General features: G+C 24.9%; 1 protein-coding gene across 2 annotated transcripts in view; it reads left to right on the top strand.

Annotated features, from left to right (window-relative positions):
* LOC129613001 (protein PFC0760c-like) overlaps positions 1-12,572 on the top strand; it is a 65,187-nt gene extending 52,615 nt beyond the window's left edge. For both annotated transcript variants that reach the window (XM_055526877.1, XM_055526876.1), the window contains 2 exons: positions 8,680-8,853; positions 11,838-12,572. In XM_055526877.1, coding sequence (XP_055382852.1) covers positions 8,680-8,853; positions 11,838-12,508 — 845 coding nt within the window. In that variant the 3' untranslated portion in view covers positions 12,509-12,572. The remainder of the gene's footprint in view (positions 1-8,679; positions 8,854-11,837) is intronic.
* Positions 12,573-12,779: the final 207 nt, after the last annotated feature.

Raw genomic sequence — 12,779 nt, 5'->3', positions numbered from 1 at the left:
TGTAACACTATGATTTTATTGTATTTATTATTATGTATTGCCACCAAAATAAGATTTTTATTGACTTTTTTGTTATATTATGGAATTTTATTTTATTTTATATAGTAGACGATATTAATTACGTTTTCATGCAAATGTTTCATAGCTTAAGAATTTCAAGTTTTCTTTTAACTTTAGTTATTAAATAAAAATAATTATTAATATAGCAGATTATAAAAGTTGTCTAACTGGATTTAGAAGATTAAACTGATTACAAAGCAAAAATCAAAAAAAAATATTGAATATTAGCTGAAATATGAGAATTTTTTGAATATATGTACAAATTTTTTTTTTGGAATTTAAATATCTATTAAAAACAAAAGCCTTATTAATCGACGAAAGTTGCTTCTTGCCTGCTATATTACGCTTTGCTAACAGAAAAAAATATTGAAGTAAATTTGAAAATATTGAAATTTTTGTAATCATGTACTCATAAATCGTGTAGTTTAAGTAGGAAAAAGTAATTTCTGAGCGTCTTTAGCAACAAAATCATTACAGATAGAAGCTACAATATAATATATGCAAAATATGAAATGCATCTAATGTAAATGCGCATATACACTTTTGAAAGCCCCATTACAAACAGCTTTAGTTCTGTTACACTTTTAAAGATTTTCATTTCATGACTCATTAAAATAGGAAATCAATTAATTAGTTCCTATGGAAATGAGTACTTAATCCTTTGACTTTAATCTTCTGGTAATTTTTAAATGGTTTCTGTATATGTACATATATGTCATACAATGTTTATGTGTAAATATTGGTAAAGATTATGTCACAATAATAATAATATTATTAAAAAGGAAATCTACAATTTTTTAATAATAAATTTTATTTGAATGTGACATTGACTCTATAAAGAGTAAGTAGCATAAAATGCGTATTTGATTAAAATAAGACAACAAAAATTAGTGGGTACCATTACAGATACAACGAAATAAAGCAAAACATGCTAGATTCCTCTTCGGATGATAAATGTTTTAACCCTATCCAAACTAATATGATTGAAGTCTTTGAATAAATAAAGCAAAACAAATTCTCGTTTTTTTCTTTTTTACTCTCTTAATTTATCATTGTCTTGTCACAGAACTGGCACACATATATTAATGTAAGTAAATAAACACACATACTTCCCAATTTTTGTCGTTCATATTAAAATAGAGTGATAAATTTCTATCAATCTTATTTAAAAATGTGAAAAATATTAAATATAGGTAGATGTGTTTATGTACGTACAGTGTATGAGTATAGTCAGTAGCGACATCTTTCTATTACGTTATGCATTGAGGTCATAATTTACACATTATTATAAAAAATAAAATATCGCCATTTGTAGAAGCAATAAGTAATTCAAACGGAATCCACAATTGTTAATGTCAAAATTTTTAATAAACACCGTTACAATTTTTATTTATTATTTTTATTTTTTAATATTTTAATATATAATGCCACTTTTGTACTTGCTTAAAGTCATCACACTCTCTCAAATTAAAACATTGAAATAATTTTAAATACAAAACGCAAATCCATCAACGTTTACGTCATTAATACTTTAAATAAGGGAGTAGGGTTAGGAGAAAGACAATCAAAGACTTTCAAAGTATTTTTCATGGTATAGAGAAGCGTAAAGAAATCAGGTATCAGGGTATTAAATCAATTAACTTATGAAATATTTGAAAATATCACGGCCAGGAAACCGAACTAAGTAACTAGTTGTCGGAATTTGTTAAAATTAAATATTTCAGTTCAGTTCGCTGCCGTTAATCGGTGACAAATTTTGCAGAGAATATTAGTGGTCCAAAGATAAGAGCAAAATTCGCGTTTTTCTAAAGTTTTTAACTAAAACCTTACTAGTATCCTCAAAAATTTGAAACAAGTATTTGAAGCCCATTTTCATATTGTAAGGTATTATATATTCGCTAAACTAAAGAAAATACTAAAGCTTATGTGATGATCACATAAGAATTTTTTTCTTATAAACGAAAGCATGATTTTAATCTTCTCTTTGAATTTTACTTGAACAGTAGTCATCACACCTTATTTAAAATAAGACAGGAAACAATGTGTGTATTTTTTCCTCTTCTAGCTGTCAGATTTCAAACTATAGGCTCTCAAATGCAAGTAGCAAACGTTAATGAATGACAATTTTTCTTCTAATCTAAAGCTGTTCTTCTTAAATATTTGTGGATAGTTAGTTAATGAATGTACATACGTATTATAATATTTGTACCTAAATACACATATCGTATGATTATACCGTATGAAAAAGAACAAAAATTGATGTGATTTTAAATGAGCTTAAATTGATGAATTACATTATTTTTTTTTTTTGTTGTTCTTATGATTATTATTCATCATATTATTTAATTTTTTTTTATTCTTTTCCGACATACAACAAAATTTATTATTATTATTGTTATTATTACAAGGAAAAGTGATGACTGATGACATTATTTTTGTGTTTGTTCTACTCATTATGTTGGCAATGATGTATGATGAAAATCCGGATACATGCATCCTATTTAGTTTTAATTTTATGCGTAATAAGTACGTAAATATGTATGTATATGTATTACCTTTATGCATGTACATATTTATGTATGCATATGTGTATATTATCTATTAATAAAAGAATATAAATAAGTATTATGCAGTAATGTCAACATAATTATTTATTTTTATGACACTTCTAATATCATTCACAATATCTTTGTATAAAATAGATGTACACATATACAACATACTGTTTGTAATATTACATTAAAAGTTCAGTGCCATCAAAAATCTAATTTAAAATAATAATCATTATATAATTATTATTTTTTGACATTTTTGTAAATTATGTGTTCAACAGTATTAGTTTTCCCGTTATATTAACAATAATAATATTGAATATGTAATACAATCATATTGTTCATAGTATTTTACTCATATTATTATGCAGTGCACCCACTAATATACATAGCTACATACATGCAATATATTTGTATGCAAATATGTTGAATGTACATGAAAATATTTAAATTTTATGGACCTTATGTTTACTTTTAACACACTCACAATAAAATTGAGCAAAAAAATATAATTCGTAAATTCTGTCCGTTTGTCGGACGAAATCATAAACATTTAATATTGTTTTGGAACTTTTTTATTACTTTTCCAAATATTATGTAAAATAAGCTTTTGGATTTGTATGGGAGCTACCCGAACCGGTGCAGCTATCCCATTATAATTTTTAGAGCATGTGTAGAATATAATTGGACACATGTATACAAAATTTTATATTTATAGCTTTATTAGTTTTTGAAATATTTAAAATAAACTCTTTGAGTTGTATGGCAGCTACCCGAACCCGTTGTCCGACTTAGTCCAATAACAATAGGGTTCGTCCTTGGTACAAAAGAAAAAACTGGTGAAAGTTTGGCATCGATTGCATTATTCGTTTTTGAGTTATCGTGCGATCGGACGGACGGACATGTCTAAATCGACGCAGAATTTTACGCTGAGCAAGAATATATATATATGTTTATACCGCAGATGACTCCTTCAAGTAGTTACAAACTCCATACCAAAGTTAATATACCCTTCACGAAATGCAGGGTATAAAAATGGCGAATTGTTTCTTCTAGGACAAGGAATAAAACAAACATAATATAACAAAATACCCGTTGAAATTAACCGTTAACTAATTCAACTCGTTCCTTTTAAACTCGTAACGTTATTTTTATCTTAGATGGCAAGTTGTATGGGTTCAAAATTTTAACAACTTCTATAGTCTTTAATTGTACATAATCTATTTCGGACAAAAATTAAACTTTTTTTCTATGCTCCCATCCCTACTGTAGTCCAATTATCTACAAAATTACCGAATTTTATTTTTCGCCAACTTATTCCTTTGAAATCGTAAGCTTTATCAAATTTCTGTCAAACATGGTTCCCTTTAACTAATCGATTTTGCCGTTCATAATTTTAATTCCACTTTGTTTTTTCCAATTTCTTTTATATTACTTCACATCCTGAAAGTATGCAATAACTCAATATACCAATTAAATAAATTAGAAATTTGCTACTTTGCAAACCATTTGCTTTAATTTGAATGTATTTATTTTATAAAAGGATCTTTGATAAGATTGATATCAAATTTCACTTTTATAATTTTATACAAGAACATTAAATTAATGTTTATTAATTAATATTTTAGCTTCAAAGAGTGTGCATTATAAATAAAACGCCCTAAATTAATTTGAATGAGTTCATTCACTTTCTTTTGTTTTAAAATTTAAGCGAATGTACTGTCTAAAGGTTACGAGGGGTTTCAGTAACATTATTTGAAATTATTGCATTTTCACATCTAATATACGTATAACAGTTGCGTATTAAATATTCAAGACAAAATTTTGTGACTTTAAAGTATTTGGTCTTATATTTTGACTATTATTATATTTAATAGTTATATATTTAATAGACAACTACCCTATTTGCAATAATATAACACTTTTTTAATTTGCATAATAGCGTAATATTAAACTGTTATATATATATTGTATATGCACTCCGCAATTAACTTGATAACAATTAAATATAATATTAATCAAATTGAAATTCATTATACTTGAATTTTATTGCATTTATTATAGTAATCTCATACATCAATAGTATATTCTATATTTCCATATAATATAATCGTACTATATATTAAAAATCTATATATATTCGTAATATTATGCTTAGATATTCAAATTATTATCAGTGCAATTCATGCATATTATATTAATCAAAACAAATTTTCCATTATTTCGAATTTTGTTAAAAGAGTCCTTATATATTACACGAATAAATACCATAATATTATGTTTTTTCGAAATAAATATAAAATTAAATATTATAATTTTATTTGAACAAATTGAAATGAATAGAAATGAATACTTTTGAAGTGAATATTTTGAGAATTTAATTAAATATTAAATAAACTTTTCACACTTAATATTTAATTAATTCAACTAATAAGATTATAAAGCAAATATATATAACTATGTACAAATATGTGTATAAGCATAATATCGATGTGGAAACGCACAAATATACTAAGTAGCAAATTTAAAATTTTCGAAAAGAAGCCACTTACTCTAACGTTGTATAATTAAAAAGGTCGTGCATTTAGCATATTTGTGTTTTGTCAGTATATCAGTTTTTGTAATGGAAATATTCTAAGAAAGCACTTTTTTTACTACTTCGGCATTTACACTAAACCTACTTGAACTCCGACAATCTCGGAAACAAGTTCACTTACGTTACTGCAACCTATACCACACAAAAAGGGCCGTTCCAAATTAGTATTGGTGTAAAAAAACGCATTTTGAAAAATTTATTACTTAGCATATCTATGCATCTCACCATCGATATTATCCTAATATGTACATAATAAATATTGAATGAGTATGCCACAACATTTATGGATTAACATTATTGTTAGAATTCTATTAACTAGAATTCGCAGTATATAAAATAAAAAGTATAAATATAAAAGATAAAATTTTTGGTTTACGGCAATTGAATCGTTAAAATTAATTAACTTTATAAATTAAATTCGTGAATAAAAATCTCCGTGAGTATATCTTGTGTGTATATTGCTCATCAAAGATTTAAAAATCAAATTGTACTCAATATAGGATCGCACAATATAAATAAAACTTTATTCAAAATTATTGTGGCTTAATGTGAAATTAAATCAATTGAAATAGAAAAAGTAGTTTCATCTCACATAAGTGAAATAACTATATTATTATCCCTTCATCAGTAATCAAATATAAAATCACATTATTTGTTAGAATAATGGGATTAACATTTATACCTAGTATAAAATAATAAAAGAAGAAATTTTGTGGCACAAATTCTATAGACACTTTTTATTAACACAGTTTAATAAAGATTTTCACCTAAATTATTAAAAAAATTATTTCAATATTTTCGGTTTTCGCTAATTTAATTGAAAAGTACTTGATAATAACTAAATTTTTATGGAATTGTTTTACGTTTCAAAGATTTTGTGATAGAATAATTTTTTTCATTGGAAATTTCTCCAAACATAAAAAATTATTTGATTTTAATATTAAAATTTCTATATAGGCGAATTTTTTTGAAAAAAATTTGCATAAACAATAAAGGATGTGGAAGAGTCAGAGTTTTTTCATACGAATTTACATTTTTCTTGTTCCAACTGTACTAAGAGTGAGCGGTAAATATGAAAATTTTCATTTATGTAATTTTCATAAAATTGTAATTCATTTAAATCGTATTGAAGCTGTGCAGAGCTGTTTCCTTCGTTTCGCTTTTCGCGGAATGGATTGATCGGATTCGTTTAGATTGCAGCTTCATAAGAGTATGATTCAGTTTTTGACCTTAAGGTCCCTTCGATGTCGTAAGATGGTTTCCGATAAAGTTTTTATTGATCAACTTGTGGTGGGTAACATGATTGCCACGGTTTCATTGTGTCAAATTTTAATACAGGGGAATCCCAGCAACTTAAGTTCGGTCGAGCTTTTCAAAATTCCGAGCCAGTGATGCGTAGATTGCGCGAAATTAGTTTGTATTCGTCTGTTTTTTGTACGAACATAAGTAAAAGAGTTCTTAAGGCCAGATTGTGCAGTAGCATTGATTTTGTTGAATTTATTTTTAGTTTATGTGACACTTTCTATTAACTTACTGTACAGTAGTCGTATTTACGTTTGGTTTTAGCTGTATAAATTTTTAATTTATTTATTAATATTTAATAAATACTACTAATTTTATTTTATGCTCTGATTATACAATAATTATCAATGAAATTTTAATAAAATATTTTTAATTTCTAAAAAGAAAAAATTAACTGAGAAAATAAATCGCTTTAAGAGACTGATCATGTAAATTGTTCAGTAAAGAATTATATCAATAACAATATTAAAGGCGTTCAGTGATTCAGCGTTTTGAACGCACCCATTAATTAAGTATGAAGAGCAGATTGCAAAATCACTTTTTCAAAAATTATGAATTATAACAAAATTATACTAATATATGCAAATACCTTTTCTTTAATTTATAATATTACTACAGGAAATGCAATTAAGCTTTTATAACACTTAACAGACAATTTCCTTGCAAATATAACAAATATGAATGAGTTTTCATACTTTCTTCTCATTTGAGATTTGTGAAATAAATTTAAAATTAATTTTTATTTTCTTCTTCTTTTTGTTAAATAAATATTAAAAAGTGTATACTAGAATTTTTAATTATAATGAAAAGTGTTATACATATATATATTAAATAATTATAAGTCAATGGTATATAAATTATAGTAGACATTTTATGTATATAAAGAAATTAGCTTATTAAATTAGTTATCGCACTTAAAATCAAGTCTTTCGAATTTTTTATTATATACATAAATTGATATATATATATATATATATATATATATATATACATATTTATAACGAATTAATATTAAATTTTGTTGAATACAAAAATCGTTTTTTTTCCCAGAATAAATTAATAAAATTATATTAAATTTTAAAGTTAACTTTTAATACTTAAGCCCGCAGGCATTTAATTAAATTTAAAGAGTTTGAGTTTAGATGAGAAAGAAATTTTAACACGATGCCCATCAAATTTATTTTTAATTCAAGAGTATTAAGTGGAATTTTTTTAACACTTCAAAATTATAATTACATAGGTATATATATATAAATATATTGTATGTATATGTAAATATTTTTTTATCCTTTATACTTCTATGTATACTATAGTTAATTAATATAATAAAGTGATTTTGGCATTAATTTAATTATTTTAATTAAATTTTTTTATAATATAAATCTTGTAAAGAGTTTAATAAATCTTATATTTATAATATGGTTTTAGGATAGTGATAATCCAATACCACTTTTTACACACTACAGGGTCATTTCGCTCAAAAATTTATTACTTTCTGCATTTTGGTTCCTTTTTGCTGTTTTGGTATTTGTTCTAATGGTCTCTAAAAACAAAATCTTCCCTATTAGCAAAAATTTGATTTTAATCAAGAAAATATAAAGGTGACCGTGCCAATTCTCTGATACTAGTACGAATGAAAAATTTTAAGAGTTGTATGATAATTGTCACGCACACAATTCATACAACTTTTTGTTTATTTTCATACAGTGGTTGCTTATATTATTTTGGCAGTTATCATACAAACTCCGACCATTTCAAAAACTTGTATCAAAAATTGTGACCATATTACCGTCTATTTTTCGCAAACTTTCAAAATACTGTAACTTCTATAACCTCTAAGATAGAGTCAATTAACTTTCGAATCTGAAGGGCAACAACCCGATTGTTACAAACTATTCTTGCCACTGATTCTATACTTTGTACTTTGAGTTTTCGGTTTTCAAATTCCGATATATGTAAAGGGAAATGCTACGGAATGTAGAATTTCCAAGTACATAAATTAATAATAAACAAAATTATAATAAAATTTTTCAGTTAAGACTTAAATTTAACTTTAAAAACTTCTATCTTTAACACTTACATAAAAATTCCTAGAGCCTATACCTTAATATTATAAATTAATTTAAATTTTTCTTTTCATAATAAAAAAACAATTATTTTTCTTTTCAGCTATATCCCATGCACTCGCATTAAAATGTTACAGTTGTGGTGATGAAAATCTTTATATTGATGCAAAATATCCTGATTCACCACCCTGTGAAGAAATGGATAGATCAATGGATTTAAAGAAATTTGAAATTGAATGTCCAGCAGAATATTTGGGATGCATAACACAAATTAAAGGTAATTAATGAGACAAAAATAAATACGAAAAAATCAAATTAAAATCATAAATTTTTAATGTTTGTACTCTTTGTTATATTTTCATTTCAAAGGACAACACTTCTCATATTGTCAAGCAACACAGAAACATGTAAAATCGTTTCAATTGGCATAATTGGGCCGAATTATACCCTGCACCTTGTCAATCTGAGTTTAAAAATTGCTTTTTTAAATATTTAGAATTAACTTTCATCGTATGTCGAACCTGTGAAATCATTCTATAGAAAGTCCACGGATATGTATGATTGGACACGCGACTGCCATTAAAATTAACCTCTCTATGTTGTATGGGAGCTACCCAAACCCGTTGTTCGAATTCGTCCAATCGGTCCTTGGCAGAAAAGAAACAACTTGTAAAAGTTTGATGTCGATTGTATTATTCGTTTTTAAGTTATCTTGTAATCGGACGGACGGACAAAAATGTCTAAAAATGATTTCATAAAATTTATATATGTATATAGTTTTTTAATTCGTGTATATTAATTTATTCAGAAATTTTAGAAGTTTTCAAATTTTTATGTAAGTCCATACATCCATTTTTATATTACGAATCTTTTGAGAGTAAAAAAAATATTATATTCTGAAGCCGTTAAGGAACAGTTTTATTAAATTTATTTACAATATTTCATTCAATCAGTGGATCAGAATCGATCAGTAGATGTGATAAAGATTATGATTCGAAATTTTCAATAAAATGCTTGCCATTTCGTGCCTAAAAATACATGAAATAGCAAGCATGCATGTTTTCACATAAACATACATACATGTATGGAAAATTATAATAAACCAAAAATTCTTGGAACAATATATTAAAATGTTCTTTAAATAATTGTCTGTTCACTTGAACTTTATATGATAAAAAAAAATATAACACTTCTTTAATTTTTTCTTAACAACACTAATTTTGCCTTATACGTTAAAAATATCACCTCACAAAATGGAATTAATTTAATTCGAAAAATTATTTCATGTCATAAACGATTGCATATGACATTAATTACCTTTACTTAACATGACATGTCTTCAACTAAAAATTAAATTAATGTCATAAAACACATTATATAAAATGACTTTCATCATTTATTGATATAAAATGTTTCCAAAAGGGTTCATATTTCAAAATTTACATGACGTGATAGTTTTTATTGAAGGAAAAGTGACATTACGCACTATAAATTTTATAATAAAATAATAAAAATAATGTGTGTGTATGTTGTAAAAATTTGCTTAATTTTGTAATTTATAATTAATAATTATATAAGGCGAAAATCTAAAGAATATTTATATTTGACATTTTAAGTATTTGTGTAATGAACGCAGGGCGTTATCACTTGTGCATTAAAAATATTTTCTATAAACATAAAATTTAAATATAAAACCAATAATTAATTGACAACAAAATTAATATTTAAGAATAAGAATTTTTTTTAAATATTGCATATGACGTGACATACGATAAGCGACTGCATTGTGTTGCTGAATAACCGACTACTATGCAAATTCCAATAAATTTTTTCTTATACTACTCTATACCGTTTTTTCCTCTAAGTTCGTTTAGCAAGTTGAAATCAAAATGTTTGTCCTAATTAAATTTGAATTATAAAATACTTGCGCAGTGAAATTTCATTTTCCAGGCTCCGATTTCTCTAAAAAAATCTCTTGATCCTTTCTTTGTAATCAATTGTTGGACTACACAGTTTTAGTTTGCCTTACAGTAAAGGTTTATACTTACTGCCTGGTAGGTCAAATAAATTCTGAAAAAATGTTATTAGCTTATATAAGACATGACTGAATTCGTAAATGAAATATCAAGAAAATCAGAGAATCATTTTTTAAGAATAATAGCAAATAATTCAAAAATACCCTATTTGTTAAGTTAAATACAGCCGTAAGCTCCCCAAAAGATGATCGAGTAGTCCTATTTCCTAAATAAACGCAGAAAATGTCAACTGTTCATGTAAAATTCATAGTATGATCACAATCTCTCATAAAATGTATGCAATGTGGTCAGTATAACTAAAATTATTATTTAAAAACTAAAGACCATTAAGTTATTTTTAATTTTAATAAAATATTTAGTTACAAAATAAATTTATTCTCTCTTCAAATTTATTGGCATAAAATATCTAATTAATGTTGTAATAATATCAGATAATATAACAGTAATTATAGAGAATATAAATGTATGACTTGAGTGTTAAAATAAATTTGTATAAATAAATTCAAAAATTATGCAATTGCATGCTGTTTAAGCAAAATCCTCGTGTATTCAACATGTTTTTAATGCATGTCTTAAAATAAATATGCCTTGATGTAGGTACTTAAAATTCTACTGTCTTCAGAAAGAAATTTAATGGTTACTCCTTTTTTGAATTTAACATATCATTAAATATACTAAAAGGGTATTTTAAAAATTATCAAAATTATTATACAAGTATAAAGCATTAAATTATTCTTATATATGTACGAAAAAACTACAAACATTCACGGTGGCCTGATTTAATGCCTGATTCAATGAAATTTGTGTTGAGAAATCTTTGAATACAGTTAACACTAGTTTATACACTACACTACACAAGACAATTACAATATCACTTGTTGAATTGATTCTTAAAAATAGAAATTTTTAATGTTAATTTCTATTGATTCCCATAAATTATATATGATTCCCGATTAAAATTATCACAAAATAAATGAGTTTTCAGTTTGGTAGGTCGGCGACCAGTTTTAGATTAGTTTCTCTTATTGCCATAAATATAAAACGTTCTTAATGTTCTAAACCAGCAAATAACTAACTGAAAATGTAATTTTAACTCATTAAATAGAATATCAATAACATTAAAGTATGTAGCTAGTCAGCAATTAGCAGAATAATTTTATAAAATTTTTATACTAAAAAAAAATTTTTCAAAATTTTTAATACAAATTAATTATAATTTTTACAGGAAAAGAAATAATGAGAACATGTGATGTATTTGCAATTGATGATTGTAAAACAGCAAATGGTATCACATATTGTTATTGTAGTAAAGATTTATGTAATAAAGAACATCAACAATTAATGGGGCATAGTGATGCTAGAAAAGCATCTCGTGATATAAATTATCCAAGTGATGATGAAGATTATAATGATGATTTAGATGATCAAATGCATGGTAGTATTGATGGTGGTGGTACTGGAAGAAATATTGGTGGAAATTCTGGTGGACATGGTGTTAATGGTGCCGGTAGTATTGGTACCAGTGGAACTGGTCATAATAGAAATCATAATCATCGTAAACATAATAAACATAGAAATCATTTAAATAATATTGAAGATGGTAATGATAATGATGATGACGATGATGATGATGATGACGATGATGATGAAGATGATGATGATATGAGAGATGGTTCTGGTATGAATAATTTAGGAAATCAATTTGATAAAGATAAATTAAATCGTGAAGTTGAAGTTATATTGAATAATAGTGGTAATAGAATATTTAATATTAATTATAATAAAAATTATTATTATTCTAGTCCAATAATAAATAATCTAAATATAAAATTATTGATTAAAATTAGTTTAATATTTATTCTAATAAAAACAACTACAATTTTAGCATTGGGTTAAATGATGAAAATTTATGATATAATTATATAATTTAAATTAAAAAGAAAACTACAATTTTTATTTGATTTTTGTTTCTTTTTTTCAAATAACATAAAAGAATTAGAAAATGGATCAAATTATAATAATTAAATTAAACTATTATATATATATGTATGTTTATCTATAAAATATCAAATTATAAAATGATTATGATTGAAACAATTGAATTTTTGAATGATAATTACAAAAATAATTACAAAAATTGCTACATATATAAAAAAAAAATAAATTA

This window comes from Condylostylus longicornis, unplaced genomic scaffold (genome assembly GCF_029603195.1).
Source record: "Condylostylus longicornis isolate FDR11 unplaced genomic scaffold, ASM2960319v2 ptg000080l, whole genome shotgun sequence".
NCBI classification, from domain to species: Eukaryota; Metazoa; Arthropoda; class Insecta; order Diptera; family Dolichopodidae; genus Condylostylus; species Condylostylus longicornis.
Note: the sequence above shows the minus strand (reverse complement) of the source record. Positions and strands in the feature narration are given on the sequence as shown.